This window comes from Panthera pardus, unplaced genomic scaffold, assembly GCF_024362965.1.
Source record: "Panthera pardus isolate Hobbes unplaced genomic scaffold, ASM2436296v1 HiC_scaffold_4, whole genome shotgun sequence".
Classification (NCBI taxonomy): Eukaryota; Metazoa; Chordata; class Mammalia; order Carnivora; family Felidae; genus Panthera; species Panthera pardus.
The window spans coordinates 9,734,761-9,758,889 of NW_026526969.1; the positions used below are offsets into that span (position 1 = coordinate 9,734,761).

A 24,129-nucleotide genomic window follows, 5' to 3' on the forward strand; every position below is an offset into this window, starting at 1 on the left:
GTTGTTAGCACATTAATCTTTCTCAGCTTCTTAAAATAGGGGTACTGGTATCTTTCATAAGGTTCCTGTGGGTATTAAATGGGCTGTATACATAAAATAATGTGATGTACTGAATCTGCCTACACACAGCTAACATGAATGGCAGTTATTCGGCATCTACTGTGGCATGCCATCGGATTTAGTGAATTGTCTTCATGCTACTTGGATGAGATGTTAGCAGCATGGCAATACAATGTTACTTTTTCATACTGCTATTTTAAATTTTTTCTGCTCAGCAGGATAGCAAAAACTGGCCTCATAAAACATCTAGGACCTTATTTGGATCAAGTGAGCCAGTTCTTCGAACCTGAACAATGACTGCTGAATCAAGGGATACCGCAGATTTGTCTCCACAGGCCACCCAGGAGGTGGAAGGCATAGTGATAGTGAAAGTGGAGGCGGAAGATGTAGATGAGGAAGGCCATTTTCAAAGGGGAAGAAATAGCATAGAATTATCCCCACAATTTATTAGTCGGTCCACAACCATGAATGAGAGAGCCTTATTATCATCATATTTGGTTGCCTATCGAGTGGCAAAAGAGAAAATGGCTCACACGGCTGCTGAAAAAATTATTCTTCCAGCATGTATGGATATGGTACGTACAATTTTTGATGATAAATCAGCTGATAAATTAAGAACTATACCTCTTAGTGATAATACAATATCTCGTCGAATCTGTACAATTGCAAAACATTTAGAGGCAATGCTTATTACACGGCTGCAGTCTGGTATAGATTTTGCAATCCAACTTGACGAGAGCATGGATATTGCAAATTGCCCAACACTCTTGATTTATGTCAGGTATGTGTGGCAAGGTGACTTTATAGAGGACCTGTTGTGTTGTTTAAGTTTAAATTCACTTATAACGGGATTAGATTTATTTACCGAATTAGAAAAGTGCATTGTTGGTCAATATAAATTGAACTGGAAAAATTGTAAAGGAATTTCAAGTGATGGAGCAGCAAATATGACTGGGAAACATAGCAGGGTTATTGAAAAATTGTTAGAAGTAACACATAACAAGGCTCTTTGGAATCATTGTTTTATTCATCAAGAAGCTTTGGTGTCCAAAGGAATTCCACCAGGTCTAATGGATGTATTGAAAAACGCAGTGAAAATTGTTAATTTTATTAAAGGAAGATCCTTAAACAGCCGACTTCTCGAAATATTTTGTTCAGAGATTGGAGTTAACCATACCCACTTACTGTTTCATACAGAAGTTCGTTGGCTGTCTCAAGGAAAAGTATTGAGCAGAGTATATGAACTCAGGAATGAGATTTACATTTTTCTCATTGAAAAGCAATCTCATTTGGCAAATATTCTTGAAGATGACCTATGGGTAACAAAATTGGCATATTTGAGTGATATTTTTGGCATTCTTAATGAATTACATTTGAAAGTACCGGGGAAGAACAATGATATATTTCAGTATCTTGAATGTATTCTAGGATTCCAAAAGACATTATTGTTGTGGCAAGCAAGACTTAAAAGCAATCGCCCTAGCTACTATATGTTCCCAACACTGTTGCAGCATATTGAAGAGAACGTTATTAATGAAGACTGCTTAAAAGAAATAAAATCAGAGATATTGATGCATCTCACTTCTTTGTCTCAAACCTTTCATCATTACTTCCCAGAAGAGAAATTTGAATCAATAAAGGAAAATATTTGGATGAAAGATCCCTTTGTATTTCAAACCCCAGAATCAATCATTGAGTTAAACTTGGTGCCCGAAGAAGAGAATGAATTATTGCAGCTCAGTTCATCCTTCACACTGAGGAATTATTATAAGACATTAAGTCTATCAGCATTCTGGATTAAAATTAAAGATGAATTTCCACTGCTAAGTAGAAAGAGCATATTGCTGCTATTACCGTTCACAACTACCTATTTGTGTGAATTAGGATTTTCCATCTTGACACGATTAAAAACAAAGAAAAGAAATAGGCTCAACAGTGCACCTGACATGCGTGTAGCCCTATCCTCATGTGTTCCTGACTGGAATGAACTTATGAACAGGCAAGCACACCCATCGCATTAAGTGTGATGAGATGCACTTAATGAAAAGTGCTATGAAATGTGGTTTTTGTACTTTTTAAGGGTTTCTTTGGTAGATGGTATTTATTAATAAAATTATATTTGGAATGTACATTTCATTTTCTATGTAGTATCATTTCATGAAACTTGTTTCTGTTACAGGGGTTATGTGACTGTGTATCCAGAATAATGATGTGAAATGTTTTTCTGGGGATTACTGTAAGTTTTGAAAACCCTCTTAGTACATAGTCTTCTACTCAGATCTGTGCCCCTGTCCACCACTGCTGCCTTGCTTCTTCCTTTCAGGCAGAGCCCCATTCAGGTTCAGTTTCTCCATCTCTCTGTGCTTATGTGCTCTTCCTTTTTTGCTCTAATTCCAGGAAGTGACTCTTTGATACTAATCGTAGTTTAACACCATTCTCAAACTGTTTTGTTTTTTTTTTTTTTTTTTAAAGCATGGCCATGTGTTATAATTCTAGCCAATGAGATACATATGTACGGCGCTCTGTCAGGATATTTTGGTGAAAGTATCGCTTGCTTTCAAAGGGACACAAGAGAGAAGACCGTGATGGGGCATAGTTTTTGACTTTCCCAAATCCCTCCTTAAAAACTAGGACAGCAAAACCAGGTGACAGGGTACCACCAACAGTTAAAAAACTAACAAGGTTTCAAGCTATTGTGTAAAAAGGAAGCAGAGAGAAGCAACAAGTGTCTGAGATTTGAAAACTGCAAAGTAATCAACAGGTAGTCATGCAAAATTTCAGTGAGTTACACTGAGAACAGCTTAAACCGTGAGTTCACCCACTTCAGTATAGGGTGAGTTTTAGGGGTTGGTGGTAAAGTCTGGCAGCAGGGTGGCCTTGTGATAGAATCCAAATTGAGTAAGGGACAGGAGAGACCCAAGTCTTCTCTCTTTGTCCGTAAGGATTGCTTTGTGTGGTTTCTCCTGCCTACAATCAAGGTCTCTGGCTTTTGATTAGTGACAAGTGGCCTTTGGCCAAATTCCAAGATACAAGTTTACAGCAGCACCATCCTTGTGGGCCGTGGCAGGTTAGGAGGAGTCTATCTAAAATCCTGCTGCTTCTGGATCAAATACCTGCTTCCTTTGTGTCTCCTCATGATGATATAACTAATACATGTATCTCACCAGCACCATTTAACCAGGGACAATTTGGAATTGCATCGACCACTTTGGGAAAACAAGTTTCCACATCCCAGTCACCCATATTTATCTAGGAAGATGCTGAAATGGGGAGTGAAGTTTACATAAGTTGCTGCCAGAAAGATAATTAGAAAGCTATGAAAACATCAGAAGCAGACCTTTCCTCTCACTGTAGTGTAGAGCACTATCTAGGCTAGGATTTAGGAGACCCCGGGCTCCAGGCTCCATTTCAGAGATAACAAGTCATGGTCAAATATCTCTGTGCCTCCACGTCTTCATCTGTCAGATGAGGACTGTACTGCATTTGGAGAAGAGGCCTTCAAGGGAGTAATTAAAGTTAAATGAGGTCATAGGGTTGGCCCTCATCCATAGGACTGATGTCCCTGTGAGAGGAGGAAGGGCTACCAGGAGTGCACGCACACAAAGGAGAGGCTGTATGAGGTCACAGCAAGAAGACAGCTGTCAGCAAGCCAAGGAGAGAGAGGGCTCCATAGACCAACTCTGCTGTCACCCTGATCTCTAGTTTCCAGCCTCCAGAAGTGTGAGAAAATAAATTTCTGTTTAAGCCACCCAGTCTGCAGCATTTTGTCACCTCAGCTGGAGTATACCAGCATACCTCCTAAGGTACTGAGCACAGAAAGAAGCACATCTTCAGATATACAACAAATGTAACTTTTGTGTTTCTTTTAGAAACAAGATTTTAACCCCAATGGATTAAGCTGAAAATTTATCTAGACGGTGACTGGTTTGTGCTAATGCGGTCCTATTTTCTCCTGGTCACACTTACAATCAGTGATACATACTGTACTTGTATTATTTCCCACCAAGGATAGAACAGTTGCTATACTGCACCAAACTCATGATTTATTATGCTCAGAGGTACCAAGAGACAGAAGTAAAGAGGTAAAACTGTCCTTGACATCAATTCCAAAACATAATTTTTTATGTGCTATATCTTCTGTATCTCTGTAGGTACTTCTTTATTACCCTTAGTTTTTCTCCCTGTATCATTCTGATTTTGAATAGTATCTCCTAGTTCTTTTAATTTTTTTAATCTTTATTTATTTTTGAAAGAGAGACAGAGTGTGAGCAGGGGAGAGCAGAGCAGAGAGAGGGAGACACAGAATCCGAAGCAGGCTCCAGGCTCTGAGCTGCCAGCACAGAGCTCCACGCGGGACTCGAACTCATGAACTGTGAGATCATGACTTGAGCAGAAGTCGGACGCTCAGCCGACTGAGCCACCCAGGCACCCCCAGTATCTCTTTAGTTCTACTACATGTGAGCTGACAGATTCAGATCTGTGGTCCCCCCCAGTTTGTGTAGTTTCCTTCTTCTGGACCTTCTGTAGGTTATGATCTTTCTCCTTAGGTCCAAGCCACCAGAACTGCACTTACTGGTGAAGTCTTTCTAGGATTCTGTACAAGGGCAGAAAAATGCTAAGGTCTTATGTTTTGTTTCCAATGCCTTTCCTGGAAGATCCCATCGTTTAGGTTTGTCAAAGCACAAAGCTGGGCTGGGTGGGGGCAGGGGAAGAGGCGCTTCTCTCCATATCCTGCTGGGGCCATCTCGTGACCCCTTTGCTACCTGAAGACCAGAGCTCCGAGAGCGTGAGCAGAACACCAGGCCTTCAGGACCCCTACACGTCCCGGAAGCCCACTGGAAGTGCCTCACAGTCCCACCCTCCCACTCCCCCTGATTCGTGGAGGTCTCGGTGGTCTTGGTGACTCCCTGAGCCCTCCTCTACACATCTAGGGGAATTTAGCTTCCTCCTCAGGGTGGGGAAAAGACTAAGGTTTAGAAGCATTTCCTTGCCAATGAGAAAGAAATAGGAAACCGATGGGGCATCTAGCCTCTTGGGTGTAAGGTGCAGGTCACAAGCTCCTTCTGCAGGGAAAGTACCTCAAGCTAATGACTGGGGCCTAGTTGCACTCACTCAGATGGTTCTGGTACTTTTGTAAAAACAACACAAATTTTTTATAGAATCAATCATAGGCTTCGACTCTGGCCCCAGCACCGTAGCAAACACTTCTATACAATTCAACCAACATGCTCCAAGCACCCATTTACTGATGTAATTGGAACACAGATTCTGTTCTGTTCCTTTTTTGCCTTAGTCCTTTCCAATATTTTAATGTTAAAAAGGACAAGGAAGTAGCACCTCAAGTAAACAAATCTTGCTCTAAATTGTCCAAACTTAAGGAAATAAAATGTATAACTCTAATACTTTGTTTAGGAGTTTGGAGGTTTGGAAGAGAAGGCTGTGATGGATGTGGTGACTGAGTAACAGCAAAAAACTTTTCAAACATTCAAATCATAAGGTCTTAAATTTTTTTGTTTTGTTTTTTTGTGTTTTTTGGGTGTTTTTGTTTTTTTTTTTTTTTTTTTTGCAACTAGGAGCAATGAGAGAAAGCTGTAAGACTATAGATCAATATAGTTTCAGCTGAGAAAGACATTTTTGGTGAGCAGAGTAGTTTTAAAATGTAAGAGCCTGCCTTAGGAGGCAATGAACTCCCTAATACTGAAAGGGTTTCATGCAGAAACTAGATAACCAATTGCCAGGCCAATGTCTCCTCCAGTTTAACAGTTATTAAGCACCTATTACATACACGTGCCAGAAAACTGGGGCTTCCTCCATCAGGTGGGAGGTTGGGTTTGATGATCGCATGGGACCCAGCACAATTTTTCAAGGTTCTTTAACTTTATGATTTTATCATTATCTTGGATCAAAAGTTTTTCACACAGGTAACAAAAACAGAGTTTCACCACTTTGTAATGTTTGATGTTTAATAATGTAAGCCCTAATACAGGTTAGTGCTTACGAGCTTAGCTTTTGGAGGCAAAGTGGTCTGGCTGGGTTCAAATGCTAGTTCTGCCACATACTGGCTGCATGACTTTGGGCAACTGAATGAACTATTCGAAACTTCATTTTTTCCCAACTGTAAAATGAGGGTGCTAAGTAAAACCACCTCATTAATATGAGGATTCAAGATGATCCACGTAAAGCACATGATGTTTAGAACATGGTAAATCCTCAATAAACATTAACGATAGTCTTCACTGCAGTTTTCATTCTCAATTAAGTCTTACACCTGGACCTTCAGTTGTGATTCTGTTTGCAGGGGACTCCTTAAATGCTACTAATGAGGCCCTGTGATACTCACACATGGATGTAGTCTCAGATAAAGTCTGGCCTGACCCACAAAGGGAGGGTTCTGGAGCATAAACTGAACCACGGGTTCTCCCGTCCCCCACTGAGACCTAGTGAATCAGCCTTTTGGACCCCATATTAATGCCACTGACTAGGGGGTGTGGAGGGCAGATAACTCCAGCGAGGCAGCTCCCATCATCTGAGGACAATTCTCCAGAGTGTCTGGAGAAGGAGGAGAGTGGTGAACACCCAGTAGCTAAAACTCAGAGTAATTGGGGGACAGGCAGGCCAATTTGGTAAGGGGATCTGGGCAGGGCACCAGCGTACAACATACACAGTCAACAGGATCTATTGGGTGTTTCTTGTAAGCCCAGCAGTCAGGAGAAGCAGTGCCCAGAGGCACACTCTCTTCCTGTCTCTAGCAAAGACGCTCAAATTAACTTATCCCATGTCATCTTCTTTCCCCTAGACCTTCCCACAAGGCAGGGCTAACCAGACCATGTACCTTTCTTCTCCTACTTACTGTTTACTTTCCAACCCAACTGCAACTCAAACTGACACTTATTCTGCACACTGTTATCTTCTGCAGGTCTATCTCCAGGGCAACTGGGAATTGCTACACATACTGCTTGCACCCAAGATTCTTAATTCAGCTTGGTCCAATTCCTTCCCTGGATACAGCTGCCCTCTTTCTTGTGGGTAACAGAATAAAAAGCAGCCCACAGTTTGGCCTGTCTTCTCTTCTCTAGTCCCCTAAGGTCCCTCTCCCTTCTCCTCAAGATGTGACCAACCAACACAGTTTCTCTCCTGAATTTACACACTTAACTCCTAGCCAACTGACACTAGTACAATCAAAACAAAAACAAGGTAGAGGTTTCATGGAGAAGTCTGAGACTAAATAATGCAACAGGAACACATACCATCCAGCCTCTGAACCCCAATTTTGCCAGAATATAAATACCTTAAGTCGATTTCTTTTCAAAGGCTTTAATACTCAAGATGAGAACAATGGCTGGAGCATTCTAGTGGCTGGGATAATCATTTCTAGAAAAGGTTCGTTGCTGAGGTACCAGAACAGCTAACATGCTTTAGAGTTCTCTCTTCCCTTCACTGTGCTCTTCCCTGAAGAAGCTGTCAAACAAGGCAGAAACTACAAATAAAGCTTATTTCTACTGCATTCATGAGGCTTTTCTCAGTGTCAACGTTCTGAGATTCAACAGAAGAATGAGTGTCATCTCAAGGCTTTCCTTCATCCACCATTATCCATGGGTGCTCTCTTGTCTAGATCCTTAAGCATGAAGCTGCTAACAAAAGCATTTCTTGATGGGGAAAGCAAACATATCTATTTATTGTGGATTCTCCAGCGTCCCTAAGTTCTAACTGAAGGATTTCAACATATCGGTAGGTTTGACGGTTATGCTGGAGAAAATGCTTGAAGTTGTTGTTATTACATTCAATATAGAAGTAGGGTTTCCCTTAGGAAGGCTTTCCTAAACTTGAGTAGGAGCTGTTCTACACCAGAAACATCTAGACACTTAAGGTATTTATGGGATTTGTCCTCTCATGACTTCTCAGATGTTTAAAGAGGCTACAACTCCAACCGAAACTCATTCCGCACTCTTTACACTGAAAGGGTTTCTCACCAGTATGGATTCTCTGATGCTGATTAAGATGGGACTTCAGAGTGAAGGCTCTGCCACATTCATGACATTGATGGGATTTCACGTTGGAGTAGGTTTTTTGATGTTTTATGTGGGAACACTGGCCAACGTTGTCTCTACATATATCACATTTATAGGTTTTCTCTGCAGTGTGAGTTCGGTAATGCTGAATAAGGTCTGAACTATAACTATAGGCTTTGCCACAGATATCACACTTATAAGGCTGCTCTTGTAACTCAATCTTCTTATCTTCAATCACTGTCAAGTTCCAACTATATGCTTCCTCACAAATGCCATTTTTTTCATTTGTCTGACCCATGTGGAGCACCTGATGTTCAATGAGGCTAACATACTGAAAAAAGATTTCTCCACATTCATGGCACTGATGGGATTTCTCTCTAGAGTGGAGTCTCAGATGCCCAGCAAGGTGTGACCGCCTCCCAAAGCCCTTGCCGCACTCATTACACTTAAAGGGTCTCTCCCCGCTGTGCACACTCTGATGCTGAACAAGATGAGACCTCACTCTAAATGCTTTCCCACATAAATGACAGGTGTAGGGTTTCTCACCAGTGTGGACCCGCTGATGCTGAGTCAGATGCACACGCTGATTGTAGCTTTTCCCACATTCGTCGCACCTAAATGGCTTCTCCCCCGTGTGTATTCGCTGATGTTGAATCAGATGTGCGCTCTGAATGAAGCTTTTTCCACATTCATTACATTTATGTGGTCTCTCTCCTGCGGATGATTTTTTGTGCACATATGTGACTTCGCTGAAATTTATCCTCTTTGAAGAAGGCTGTCCTAGTATCTCTTTCATGGGAACTCCCTGCTTTCTATCCAACTTGCCTGCATGTTCATGGCCTTCTCCAAAATCTTGCACTTGAGAAGCATTCCTTTGGATTCTTCCTGATAGTTCCACGTCTGCTTCTGAAAATTCTGAAATTTTCTTCTTAACATTCAATTTTGTATTCTTACTTCTTTTGTCACTGCCTGAAAGAATAAAGAGGAAATGCAGATGGCACCAGTTCTTTTACAGAAGAAGGATACGCTGCCAGGAAAAAGAGGATAATCAGGTGAAACCACGATGGAAGGGCAGTGACAAAGGGGGATACGTGTATATGCCTGAGCCAGCGGGAGTGAAAAGAACCTTTGGTATTTGTCCATTGAAAAGAAGGAGATGAAGGGGCTCACTAAGCAGGGTGGTGAGGATGGCCGAGGCTAGGCTATCGCTAACGTGAGTACCACACTTTGTCTATACAGGAAGAAGAGAGAGGCGTTCTGAAATGCAAACATGGGTCAGGCAGACAGAATTAGACAGAACAAAACACAGCTGGATGGAGCAAGCAGACAAAAACTGGAGGAATGGGGAGCAAAGGATTATGAGGGGGATATAGAATTGGAAAGAACACCTGATTAGGAGCCAGGGCAAAAGAGAAACGAGTCAGGAAAAACTACTGTCAAGAGGGTAGGTGAGACATCAATCTCCACTCTCTTCGCCCTTAGCTGTCACTACATCTGCAGTTTCCCCCTCCCCCATAGCTTGAACCTGTGAATGCTCACTGCCTTTCTTGTCCGCTCCTGCCCACCCCGCTCCCCCCCCCCCCCCCACCGAGACCAGCACTACAGGCTCTCCATAATTATGGCTGAATGAGCACGCAAAATATCCTCTTTTGATCAAAAAATGCTGGGGGAGGGGCACCTGGGTGGCTCAGTGGGTTAAGCGGCCGACTTAGAGCCCCTGCCTCAGGCTCTGTGCTGACAGCTCGGAGCCTGGAGCCTGTTTCAGATTCTGTGTCTCCCACTCTCTGACCCTCCCCCGTTCATGCTCTGTCTCTCTCTGTCTCAAAAATAAATAAACGTTAAAAAAAAAAAAATGCTGGGGGCAGGGGTAGGGAGTATTAATAGGAAATTAGTCATAAGAACAACTGCAGAGAAGATACAAAAGGAAAGAGACTCTATTATTGTATTTTAGTGTTTATATTTATTTTTGACAGGGAGAGAGAGACCGCACAAGCAGGGAAGGTGTAGAGAGATGGGGACAGAGGATCCGAAGTGGGCACCGTGCTGATAGCAGAAAACCCAATGTGGGGCTGAACTCACAAACCATGAGACCATGACCGGAGTTAAAGTTGGACGCTCAACCGAGGCACCCATGCACCCTGAAAGGAGACTATTTTAAAATAAATGCTTTCCAGGTCTGGAGTGCTACTAGATGGATTCCCCCAATGAGGAATCCACCAAGCAGAAGGGATAGAACCGGCCGAGGAGATAACTAAGGTCAACTCAACTTTAAAGACATTGTGAACTTCATAAACTTCTACTACATGATGGAAAAGGTGGTGGTGACTGTTAATGTGAATGACAGGTAGCCGGGCTTGGGGACATCAGAAGCAGAATTCTTTCATTTATTCATTCACTCATTTATTATTATTACTTTTTTTTTTTTTTTTTTAGGTAGGTTTCACACCCAGCGCAGAGCCCAATGCAGGGCTTGGACTCACGACCCTGAGATCAAGACCTTAGCTGAGATCAAGAGTCAGACACCTAACTGACTGAGCCACCCAGGCACCCCAAAGGCAGAATTTAAAAATAAATACTTATAAGACAGTTTTAAGAGTTATGTGAAAAACATTAAGAGGAGCCTTTACGTTCACAGCATAGGTGACAGTGATCTCATCCTTATGTAAGTTTAATGTCACTTGAATAGTTAACAAAAAAAATAAATAAATAAGTAAACAGGAAAAATTGTTCAACCTTACTGATAACCAAATTAATGAAAATGAAAACAGCAAAGACTTCTCTTTTGCTTACTCAATTTGTGTTTTTGTTAAAAAAAAAAAAAAAAAACAAACTTCTTTTTCTGATAACCCTGGGAGAAATTTAGTAAAACTGACACTCTCATAGGGGTCACTATTTGAAAAAGCAATTTGGCAATATTTATCAAGACCCATAAAAATGTTTTTGGCCTTTCATCCATTAATCCCACTTCTGGGCATCTAGTATAAGGAAATAATCTTAAATATTTAAAAAAGGCACAGGTGGGGCACCTGGGTGGCTCAGTTGGTTAAGCAGCCAACTTCGGCTCAGGTCATGACCTCGAGGTTTGTGAGTTCAAGCCCCGCGTCGGGCTCTGTGCTGACGGCTCAGAGCCTGGAACCTGTTTCCGATTCTGTGTCTCCCTCTCTCTCTGCCCCTCCCCCATTCATGCTCTGTCTCTGTCTCAAAAATAAATAAATGTTAAAAAAAATTAAAAAAAAAAAGGCACAGGTACAGTTATCAGGACAAAAGAGAAAAAATTAAAAATTCAACTGAGGAACAATTAAGTGTTGATGTGCCCACAGAGCGGCAGCTTGTCAGAAATAACAAACAGGTGGGGCACCTGGGTGGTTCAGTTGATTAAACGTCCAACTCTTGACTTTAGTTTGGGTCATAATCTCACAGTTCATGGAATCGAGCCCTACATCAGGCTCTGCGCTGACAGCACGCAGTCTGCTTAGGATTCTCTCTCTCCCTACCGTGCTGGTACATGCATGCACATGCACATGTGTTCTCTCTCTCTCTCTCAAAATAAAAAAAAAAAAAAAAGAAAGAAATAACAAACAAGAGGGCTGAGCCACACGGAACAATGTGTGTCTAATATTTAACTGTACTCTACAAGTACACCTACATAAAAATAAGCTTATGAGGGGTGTCTAGGTAGCTCAGTCGGTTAAGTGTCTGACTTCGGCTCAGGTAATGATTTCACAATTCGTGAGTCCAAGCCCCGTGTCGGGCTCTGTGCTGACAGCTCAGAGCCTGGAGCCTGCCTCAAATTCTGTGTCTCCCTCTCTCTCTGCCCCTCCCCACTTGTGCTCTGTCTCTCTCTCAAAAATAAATAAAAACATTAAAAAAATTAAAAAAGATAAGCTTATGAAAAAATAGAAGGAAACATGTTAGAGAATACCAGTTATATTAGTTAGGATGGTGGGATTATGAGTGATTTTTTTTCCTCCTGCTTTTTTTACTCCAAACTTCCTATCCTAGGATTACTTTATTGTTTTAAAATAAGTAAAATAGTCTAAATTGGGAAAAAGGGAAAGAGGGAAGGAAGCATGCAAGAGAGCCAAAACCCTCATTTACTACAACAGAAAGGAAAGAGATAACATTTAAAATTGGTGAGTCGGGGCACCTGAGTGGCCCAGTCGGTTAAGTGCCCAACTTCGGCTCAGGTCATGATCGCGTGGTTTGTGAGTTCAAGCCCCACATCGGGCTCTGTGCTGACAGCTCAGAGCCTGGAGCCTGCTTCGGATTCTGTGTCTCCCTTCTCTCTGTCCCTCCCATGCTCATGCTCTGTGTCTCTCTCTCAATAGTAAATAAATGTTTTTAAAAAATTAAAAAAAAAATAAAATTGGTGAGTCAGGCAACAGCCGTATTTTTACAAATACAGAATTAAGAAACAGGCAAGAGAGCTGAAAGCAGGTACCTCTGGGAAGAGGGAAGTTGTGGGGATGGTGGAGAGGACATAGAATTTTGCCTACTAATTGGACAATGAGTTACAACATAAATCGTAACAAAATGGACTATGATCTCTGCCCCTTAGCTACTGTCCCCAGTACACAACCCGTCTGTCCTGCTGCTCTAAGCTAAGAAAACCATTTTTGCCTGCATTTATTCTCCAAACACCAAGTGCTGATTACATACATCTTTGGGATTTCTCTCTGAAGTGGCGCTTCAGGTGCTCAATCAGATGGGAGTGCCGGCCAAAGTTTTTCCCACACTCGGTACATCCGTAGGGTCTCTCCCCACTGTGCACACTGTGATGCTGGACAAGGTGCGAGCTCACGCGGAAGGCTTTTCCGCACACCTGACACTTGTACGGTTTCTCGCCAGTGTGGACACGCTGATGCTGTGTCAGGTGCACACGCTGATTGTAGCTTTTCCCACATTCACCACACTTAAACGGTTTTTCTCCAGTGTGGATTCGCCGATGTTGAATGAAGTTTGAGGCTTGAAGGAAAAATTTACCACAATCGTTACATTTGTGACCTCTCTCACCACTTGTGCTTGTATTTTGCTTACGGTTAGCATCTGTGATGGCACCAAGATCTCTTTTCTGGGAAGAGTTCTGCCTTGATTTCCCCACAGCGGGGTTTACCTGCCACCTTTCTACCATGCCGTGAAGGTCACTAACTTCTCCAAACCCTTGACTCTGGGGAACATTTCTTTCGGTGCTTGCTGACGTCATCCAGTGGGCTTCAGCATCATCAGAAATCTGCTTTACCATGAGTTCCACGTTGTCATTCCTAGACTCATAATCTGAAATGATAGAAGGAAAATGGAAAAATTAGCTATTTCCCATACTGGAAGAAAGAAAATGAGAGATACAGGTAATCACGAAAGCAACACATGCTAGCAATGCATGACTTGGTAAAGGCGGCCTTATGCCACAGAGATGGGATGAAGATTCCTCAAGAGGAAACAGGCTGGGGGACGAAGAAGTTGCATCAAACAGATGACTGGGAGACCAGTCATTCTATTTAATGAAGGTGATATCCTCTTGGTGTGGTATTTACAGTACCTGTTTGTGCATATCTGTGCAGTATTAAATATTCCTAATAAGGGGTGCCTGGGTGGCTCAGTCAGTTAATATCCGATTCTTGAATTCGGCTCAGGTCATGATCCCAGGGTCGTGAGATCGAGCCCTGTGTCGGGTTCCATGCTGAGAGCACAAAGCCTGCTTAGGATTCTCTTTCTCCCTCTCTGCTCCTCCCCCACTCACACTCTCTCTCTTAAAATAAATAAATAAACTTAGAAATAAATAAATATTCCTTTAAAAACAATTTTTTTAGGGGCGCCTGGGTGGCTCAGTTGGTTGAGTGTCCAACTTCGGCTCAGGTCATGATCTCGCAGTTCGTGAGTTCGAGCCCCACATCAGGCTCTGTCCTGACAGCTCAGAGCCTGGAGCTTGCTTCAGATTCTGTGTCTCCCTCTCTCTATGCTCCTCCCCTGCTCACACCCTGTCTCTCTCTCTCAAGAATAAATAAATAAATACATACATACATACATACATAAAAATTTTTTATGTTTATTTTTGAGAGAGAGCCCATGAGTGGGAGAGGGGCAGAAAGAGAGACGGAGACACAGAATCAGAAGGAGGCTCCAGGCTCTGAGCTGTCACCACAGAGCCCGACGCAGGGCTCAAACTCACAAGCCATGAGATCATAACCTAAGCCAAAGTCGGACGCTTAACCGACTGAGCCACCCAGGCGCCCCAATAAATAAATATTCCTAATAAAATGTGATTATTGGGTTATGCAGCAAACCCAAAATTCACCTTCCTCTTCCTGTTTCTTCATAGCCTGGAGAAGAAAGATATTTCCAGCTTTTTTAATCCCCAAAGAATCTGTTTGGTATGAATTAATATAAAGGAAAAAAGATATTCTTTCTATACCCAGAGAAGAATTTACTACTGTCAAAAAAAAAGCTAGCTTAACATCCAATAGTCATTAGTGAGTACAGATGCTGAACACATGGCAATCATGTCCCTGGGCAACTGGATCAGCAACCTACACTTCACTTGAAGCACTGACATTTAATATGCTTTGCACAGACAAATCTTCCATCATTAAAAACCAGGGAATATTATTTTTTATATGCTAGAGAGAGAGAGAGAGAGAGAAATCATAGCCTATTAAGAGCTTTCTAATAAGATTTTTTTTTATAAACAGAAAAGTTGTTTTCAAATATTACAGAATGATGGTAATAAGAGCTAATATTTGCTGAATGCATACTGTGGACCAGGCACTGTGCCTTTAAGTGCTTTACAATTTTATGGCACTTAATCCTTACAATGACCTTTTGAGGTAGATACTATCACTATCCTTTTTTGACACAGTGAGAAGTTGTAATTCTTATACCATAAAGAAAATTTTGATTTTAATTTCTTATAACTCCTTTTACTTAATTCTCTTCCTAAAAAAAAAACATTAATAGTAGATTCAAACATATAATCAAAACAAATTCTATCACAAAACCAGACCTTTGACACATTTTTTTCCTGCCCACTTAAATAGGAAGGTAATCTCCATCATCCCAGTAATACTTTTTCTTTTATTCACATCTGCTTAGGCTAACTGTATTATTAGAATTCTCTCCCTTCCAACAAGTCAAAAAAGCTCATGGCTTTCTTTTTCCAGTGGCATATTTGAAAAACAAATCAGACTAGCCCAACACACCTCTTTGGTACTATTAACTGCCCTTTTCCAGAGAAGGCGATTATACGGGTTGGTACACAAATGGGTTTAGATTTGCTTTTTTCCTCTTTCCCCATTTCTTCTCCACATACATGATAAGCTTTCTGTTGATTCTCCTGATTTATTTCTGTATTTGACAGAGAACTGTGCTCCTCGCTCAGTGCTATGCCCAGCTGGTAAGTAATGCAATGGTGGGGGGTAGGGTGTAGACAAAAACACCCAATCAGGCAGATTTGGTGCTTTACAGATTCTTCAACCTTACCAGTGCCCTGTCTGGCATTCTACATTCCTAACTAAGGATGGCTCCTTTCCCTGATCATTTTTCTCTTCAGCTACATCAAAATATCTCTCCACCGTGGTCCCCAAGATATATCACTGTTACTTAAAAAGTAGAGTAGTGTGTATGGTATGCTATCATTTTTGCAAAAACTCACATATACACAGACTATGTTTAGAGATACAATCCAGAAACTGGCAACAGTCATTGCCTCTTTGAGGGAAACCAAAAGATTGAGGATTGGAGTAGGTGACTCACTTTTCACCTTATACCCATTCATACTATTGCAGAATGTTTTAGTATGTGCATGTACACCCTTTTCCAAACCAAAGTTCTCCACTGCACACGAACCTCTACTTCACCACTTCCTCCATCACCTGCTCATTCTCAACAGGTGACTGTCTCCTATTTCAGAGTCAAAGCTATCCACTCCAGAGTTCCTTGAACATCCTACAGCCGCAATCAAAAACTTGCTGGCAGCCTTCCTCTGTCATCCTCCCATCGCCTCTTGGTAGAAGAGGTGTCTCTCTCTCCCTGGCCAAGGCCAAGCCTTCCTTCTGGATCTTGGACCTCCTCATGCCATCCTGTTTTCCAGGGACTGCCCTCATCAATGATCTGTTCTTCCTTGTCTCAATGTTTCAAACTCACTCCTCCCTAGTTCTTTTCCAGTTGCATTTAAGTATGATTAAAACTTTTCCATTGAGGGGCACCTAGGTGGCTCAGTCGGCTGAACGTCCAACTTTGGCTCAGGTCGTGATCTCATGGTTTGTGAGTTTGAGCCTCCTGCTGGGCCCACTGCTGTCAGTGCAAAGCCCCCTTCGGATCCTCAGTCCCCCTCTCTCTTTGCCCCTCCCCCACTTGTATACTCTCTCTCAAAAATAAACATTAAAGGGGCACCTGGGTGGCTCAGTCAGTTAAGCGTCCGACTTTGGCTCAGGTCATGATCTCACGGTTCGTGGGTTCAAGCCCCACATCGGGCTCTGTACTGATCACTTGGAGCCTGGAGCCTGCTTCGGATTCTGTCTCCCTCTCTCTCTGCCCTTCCCCCACTTGTACTCTGTGTGTCTCTCTCTCTCAAAAATAAATAAACATTAAAAAATAAACATTAAAAAAATCTGCCATTGACAAAGAAAACATACAAAACTAATGTATCCATCTAAGCCTGTACTCTTGCACTGATCAGCCCTCTTTCCCATTTCCTTCACAATGTTTTTGGAAGTTTATTTATGATAGCTTTCTCAAATTCCTTTGCAACCTACAAAGAAACTGTCTTTTGTTCCCCAATGTCCTGACACTCCTTAAAATGGCTGTCTCCAAGATACATCTATTTTTTTAAATCTCATTTCTGGATCTGATGGATACTTTGAAAACCTTGACCTTCTCTGGGTGCCTAGGTGGCTCAGTCAGTTAAGCAACCGACTTCAGCTCAGGTCATGATCTCACAGTCCATGAGTTCAAGCCCCACATTGGGCTCCGTGCTGACAGCTCAGAGCCTGGAGCCTGATTCACATTTTTTGTCTCCCTTTCTCTCTCTCTGCCCCTCCTCTGCTCATGCTCTGTCTCTGTCTCTCAAAAATAATAAACGTTAAAAAATTAAGCAAAAAAAAAACTTGACCTTCTCAAGGGTATCAGGAACACACTGGTGTGAAAATAATCTAATGCAGCCTTCCCAGAGATGTTATTAAGGGGGCAGAAATCATCAAACATGTTCTTAATGTAGAAGAAGATACTAGAGTTATAAATATGTTGTAATGAACAAATAGATTTTTAAAAACATCAGATAAAGTACAAATTTAAAATTGCTTGGAGAATGGTGTAAAAAAGAACTGTATAGGGGCGCCTGGGTGGCTCAGTTGGTTGGGCGTCCAACTTCAGCTCAGGTCATGATCTCACGGCTCGTGAATTCAAGCCCCGCGTCAGGCTCTGTACGGACAGCTCAGAGCCTACAGCCTGCTTCAGATTCTGTGTCTCCCTCTCTCTTTACCTCTCCCCCACTCATGCTCTGTCTCTCTCTTGCCTTCAAAAATAAACATACATTGAAAATATTTTTAAAAAAAATAACTGTACCAAGTTCTGAAATCCTAAAACCCATTAAATGCCTGCAAAGTAACTGAAAAAGATAAAATGATACTACCAGACTGAAATTAGACAAGTGAGGCATTTAATTTAAAAAGAGACTGAAAAAGTATTTGCATTACATATAACATATGTGCCGCATAAATAATTCCTTGAGATGAAAACCGCCACCAAGATGTGAACAGATAAAGCCACAAAGGGCCAGTACAAATAAGTCAAAGAAATACAAATATATATCACTAGTATTAGAAGAAATGTAAAATTTAAAAGAGCAGAAGTCAATTTTGCTTATTTTTTAAAAAGTTTTTATTTTTGAGAGAGAGAGAGAACATGCATGTGAGCAGGGGAGGCGCAGGGAAGGATTGTGGGGGGAGACAGAAGGTCTGAAGCAGGCTCTGTGTAGACAGCAGAGAGCCTGATGTGGGGCTCGAACCCACAAACCATGAGATCATGACCGGAGCCGAAAGGAGATGCCTACCTAACTGAGCCACCCGGGCACCCCAATTTTACTTTTTAAATAAAAACCTGTAAGTGAACTAAAACCCTTACGACAACATAAACTGGTATAATGCTTTTCAAAAGAAACTTGGCATTATATGGAGCACCCGGCTGGCTCAGAGGATGGTGTGACTCTTGATTTCAGGGTCATGATCTCAGGGTCATGGGTGTGAGCCCCACGCTGGGTGTAAAGATGACTTAAATAAATAATAAACTTTTTTTTTTTAAAAAAGGAAATTTGGCATTATATATGTCTTTCATCTAAAGTCTACTAGAGTGCTTGATATATAGTGGTTCTTCTAAAAGAATTCATTCGAAAGCAGAAAAGCCGTTAGTTTCAAAATGCTTGCCACAGTGCTGAGACTTTTATAATTGCTCTAGGCAGCATAAATGAGTATCAGTTTCCAGGATCGTCATTTAGAAACAGGTTCAAAATCTCATTTGGGACACAAATTCAAGAAGGGATGGGACATGTAAAATGTAGATGCCAAGGTGAACACCATGAAATGGGCACCAGTGATCTGAGAATGGTAATGGAGTGAACAACTAGCCACCTGTGCCTTGGAGAAAAGTCACTGTAATACCTACAGAAGAGCCTTGAACAACACACGTTTGAACCATGCAGGTCTACTTATACGTGGATTTCTCTTGATAAAAACAGACTCTGAATGTGTTTCTTCTTCCTTATGATTTTAATAACATTTTCTTTTCTCTGGCTCACTTTCACATAAGTAAACATGGTATATGATACATAAACTATGCAGTAATGCTTCAGGTCAGCAACAGGCTCTGAGTAGTTAAGTTTTGGGGGAGTCAGAAGTTATATTCAGACTTTCAACTGCATGGGGGTGGGCCTAACCCCATGTTGTTCAAGGGTCAAATATACCCTAATAAATGGCCATTCAGCAAAGTCTGAGATGTTTTTGCAAGTGAGAAGTATTCAGTTAGAATTATTCAATTTGTCAAGGAATAGAGTACAATGACTACTACAAATCTGTTAAAACGCAAAACCTGTTAGTATTGAGCTCTTTTATTTTAAAGCACTAAAAAGAGAACATTTGCTGGATTCTAAATACTATCCCCTAAGTATCATCAGACTTCAATCATACCCTAATTAAGATGGAAATAATCAGAATAAGCTGAATAAGAAAAAACAAAAAACCAGGAACACTGATTTACTCTTTCACAGAAAAAAATAAATAAACAAAGTCATAGTAATTAAAACATACATGCTTTTATACGATGTGCCAGAAATACTCTTTGTAACAAAATGAAGATGTCCTAATCCATGCAGATGAAATAATTCTTACCCATGGAAGGAATACTCCCATAATTCTCCTTCCTGTCATCCCTATAGAGTGACTTCTGAGACTGGTCCAAATGTCCCCATTCCTCCAGGATGAAGGATACAGCCACATCAGCCACATCTTCAATTTTCACCAACTTCTGAAACATGAGATCTCCACTAAATTCCCATTCCCTATGTGCAAATTTGGCGTGAGGGGAAGAAGTGGGAGCATGAAGGGAAAAAACAGAGGAGGGACTGTGCTTCAAAGAGGAGAGGGGCACACGGGGTGGAACAGGAAGAGACATTCAAGTAGGAACCCAAGATGGGCCCAGTCTGTAGTGAGAGACAGAACTCCTGATAAAGAGTCAGGATTAGGGCAGCTCCTCGTCCAAGAACAGACACGGGTCCTCACTGCGGGCACTGGGACGCCGGCTCACCTGGGACCCAGCTGAGAGAAGTGAGGCTGTCAGCTCCTGGCTGTCCTTCAGGGGAAGGGGAGGAACTTGGAGAGCAGGTAGGGCTGAGGGGGGAGAAAAAGAGGTGTCAGAATATCTTTGCCCAGTTCCAATTGCCAGCATGTTCCACTTTTGCTCAAGAATCCACAATGGGGCCCTGCTGCAGCAAGGCCAAATGTTTCTACTTGGCTCTCAAGACCCTCTACATTGTGGCTCCTCCCACACCTAACAACACTGACCCTTCCCCCAAAAAAACTAGACTCCCTGCTCTGGTCAGGCTAATCCCTGCTGGTGACCTCAGACTGTGCCGTTCACCTATAAGGGATTCAATCTGCTCTGCCAAGGTCAAATCTGGTCATCTCAAAGAATAACCTGTCCCCCACATCTTCGTGAAGCTGAAACACTAGTGAGAGCCCAGGGCTTCTCAAATTTTAATGTGCAAACAAAATCACCTGGAGGTCTTGGTACAGGGCAGATATGGCTCAAAAGTTCTGGAATGGCCCCCATATTCTCCGCTTTTAACAAAGCCAGGTGATGCTGGCGCTGCTTCCTGGGCCACGCTTTCATCAGCAAGGCCTTAGCCCACATTCTCTTCCTTCAAGAAGTTACCATGGTCGATTGATAGCCATTTAGTGTGCACTAAGTCATGTGTTATAAGAATAGGCAGAAAACAATTCTTGCCTTCCAAAAACTTCACTGTCTAGTGGGGAATGCAGACACATAAACCTCACTTACTTCCTGCTCAGGGTAAAAGTGTTATACTTGAAATTCACCCAAGTTCCTATAGAAGCACAGAGGCAGGGCACCTACGGAGTGGAGAGTGGGAGGTGGGAGCATCAGGAAAGCCTTTCCACAGAAGTGACTCTGGGAAGTAGCGGGGGCGGGGGGGGGGGGGGGGAATGGTTAGGGTGTTGAGGGTGCTTTCCAGGCAGAGTGAACTGCATGTGCAATGCCTGGAGGATTTGATCTCTAGATGGTGGTGACCTTCTGACCCCCTGCTGTCACCTCTGCTTGTTCTTTGTCCAAGATTCATGATGCATACGATCTCATTGTCTATGTATGCCCTGATTTGGACAGACTCACCTAGTATAAACCTTCAGCCTGACAGTTTGTGGACATTGCTATGGTTTCCCTGGTCCCAAAGATGTATGTGCTTATGTAGCTTGCTTCTGTCCAAGAACTAGGAAGTAATAGGCAATGACACAAAAAGGACATAATGGTTAAGAGACGAAAGCCAGAAACCAAGATGGCATCTGAAACCAGAAGTGTGGCTAAAGAGTCAAAGTAAGACTTGAAGAAAGGGATGAATGTAGTCTATACTCAAACAGCAATTTTGATTTCAAGTATTACAATTGGAATACTTATAATAATTACATTCCAAACAACTACACCGATTTTATGAAGTTTCTATGAAAGCTTCTGTTTCTTTAGCTTTTAAGCAAATGACTTTGCCCCTCTCAAGCTCAACTTAGTCCCAGGGCCTGGAAACCAGCCCTTGGTGCTCTCAAAGGCATAAGGAATCCAGTGTGTAAAAATCAAAAACCAAAACAAACACAAAACAAACATAGCAATTTTGTCAGAAGGCAGACACTGGCCAAAAAAAAAAAAAAAAAAAAAAAAGACACTGGGTCTAGCTAACAGGGCAGAGGAGAGAAGCAGCTCCTAGAACAGAAGGTGTGATGAGACGCTGCCAGTAGAAGGAAGAGAACAGTATTTTCGGAGGACAGGAGTCTGCACCTGGGAGGGACTCGTGGAAAGGCAAGGGCAGCCCAGCTCAGAAAGGTACAAGTATAAATTTGGAGCTGACTGCTGGGGTTAGAACCCCAGCTCTGCCACTTAACAGCTTTGTGACCTTGAAAGAATTACCTCACTTTTCTAGGCTTCAGCTGTTTCATTTCTAACATGAGTATAACAGTCGTAGCTATTCCACTGGGTTAGTGCAAGCATTAACCCTTGGTATACCAACTAGGTGTATTAGACACAATTTGGGATTGGGGGTTTCTTTTTTGAACAGTTTTAACTATTTTTAAAGACTAGAATTACATGACTTATTTCTTTAGAGGTCTACTAAAGAACAAAATGAAAATTTATCTTAGTATTATTAAAAAAGAGAATAGACCTGGGGCGCCTGGGTGGCTCAGTTGGTTAAGCGTCCGACTTCAACTCAAGTCATGATCTTGCAGTTCATGGGTTCGAGCCCCACGTAGGACTCTGTGCTGACAGCTCAGAGCCTGGAGCCTGCTTCAGATTCTGCCTCTCCCTCTCTCTCTGCCCTTCCTCTGTTCATGTTCTGTGTCTTTCTCTCCCAAAAATAAATAAACATTAAAAAAAATAGAATAAACTTCATTCTGTCTTGTAATTTCTATATGGATCCATTGGACTCTTCTACACATTTAGGGTAGATTTTGAGATCTGAGTGATCTTATTTTCCTTGTATCATAAAACATTTTTCTAATTCATCATCCTATGAATTACCACGTTTACTAAATATTACTCATTAATTATTCCCAATGATAGCAAAAAAACTAAAATAATGAGAAAACAGAGGAGAATAAAAGAAATACTTAGGATGATGTAATAGTGAAATAAATCATCATTCTTCACTATTCTCCAAGTATTAAATTCACTGCCCAGGGCTTTGCATCATCATCAAGAAGGTATAAGACTTTGGGGCGCCTGGGTGGCGCAGTCGGTTAAGCGTCCGACTTCAGCCAGGTCACGATCTCGCGGTCCGTGAGTTCGAGCCCCACGTCAGGCTCTGGGCTGATGGCTCGGAGCCTGGAGCCTGTTTCCGATTCTGTGTCTCCCTCTCTCTCTGCCCCTCCCCCGTTCATGCTCTGTCTCTCTCTGTCCCAAAAATAAATTAAAAACGTTGAAAAAAAAAATTAAAAAAAAAAAAAAAAAAAGAAGGTATAAGACTTTGATGCCTGTTTTTAGCTCTCACTGAGGATGACTGAAAATTCAGAATTTTTCATTTTCCACCCATATCAGCAAAGAGAAGAAAATATGCAGCAGATAACATTGCACTTTTAATAGATGAAGTAAGAAGACAATATGAAGAACAGAGAAGTACACGCTACACAATAATGACGAAACTGAACCCAGAGGGGAAATCTTCGAAGGAGTCTACAAATACTATCAGAGGTAACTTTTCTCAAACATAAGAATCAACGATAAACACTAGATTTTGAAAAGGAAATATGACATTCTCATCCAGCGAATTATTCAACAAGAAGGACTTCATCAGGCCAAGATTTTGCAACAAGACCCTGGACCATCCCACTTTGCTAAAGCGACAGTATTCATTTCGCTAAAGGGATAGTACTGTGTGACAGTGTTCTTTCATTTTTTTATGTTTCTATTACCAAAATGTACTTGATATAAAAAGGTTTAGTTCTCATTAAAAGTTCCTTAAAATTATTTTTTATTAGCCTTTGATTCTTCTGTAAATGATCTGTAAAATGACATATATACGAATGTATGTAAGCTTGTGTATATAGGCGTGTGTGTGTATGTATATATAATAAAAAGGATCCATTGGCCCCAGATGGTAAACGGTGAAGACTACTTTTTCTGGTAAACAGAGGGTTTAATGAGTTCCCAAAGGTAAAGCAGTTGGAATACTTGCGGACACGTAGTAAACACTAATGTAAGTGATTCCTGCTGCTGCTGCTTCTATCATCACTCCCACAGTGAAAGAAAAGCCGGAAAAGGTCAGGGCCCTGGAGCATGTAAAGTGAAAGGTCTGACCACTAGAGGGAGTCGAGAAGAAAGCCGGGGGCCAAACCTGGAAATACAGGTTCATGACATTTTCTCCACAATTCTGAAATCCCAAAGCTCCAAATACCAAAAGCCTTCCTTTCAGGAAGGTAGACACTGAACTAATTTGACAGAAAAACCTGACCAGAACTGATGTGAAGCTATTTAAAGTCTTGATTTAATCCCCTCACTGTAAATACATATACATTTCACTGGCGAAATACTAATGTGCATGACTGTGGAGTCCCACCTCAAATCCCGCTGGTACTGTAATGTACGGTATATAAGTCATATTCCCTTACTAAATCAGAAAATTTCTGAATCCTAAAATATATCTCATAGCAAGGGTTTGGTTAGGGTTATAGACCTGTGGACACATACCATAGATAAGACACTCGGCAGTTCACTTTTCTTTCTTCACATGTTTAATACAAGTTGATAAAATTGAGGGGGGTGGGGAGGGAAGGAGAGAAAGAGAAGGAGAGAACAAACGCTC

At 41.8% G+C, this 24,129-nt stretch overlaps 1 protein-coding gene across 8 annotated transcripts in view; it reads right to left on the reverse strand.

The window, feature by feature from the left end:
• Positions 1 to 1,068: 1,068 nt before the first annotated feature.
• Positions 1,069 to 24,129, reverse strand: part of ZKSCAN5 (zinc finger with KRAB and SCAN domains 5) — a 30,503-nt gene continuing 7,442 nt past the window's right edge. For 6 of the 8 annotated variants that reach the window (XM_053893802.1, XM_053893803.1, XM_053893801.1 and 3 more), the window contains 4 exons: positions 19,857 to 19,939; positions 19,442 to 19,577; positions 12,729 to 13,343; positions 1,069 to 9,038 (listed from right to left, as the gene is read on the reverse strand). In XM_053893802.1, coding sequence (XP_053749777.1) covers positions 7,915 to 9,038; positions 12,729 to 13,343; positions 19,442 to 19,577; positions 19,857 to 19,939 — 1,958 coding nt within the window. In that variant the 3' untranslated portion in view covers positions 1,069 to 7,914. The remainder of the gene's footprint in view (positions 9,039 to 12,728; positions 13,344 to 19,441; positions 19,578 to 19,856; positions 19,940 to 24,129) is intronic. The other 2 variants (XM_019422652.2, XM_019422653.2) reach the window with 2 other exon arrangements.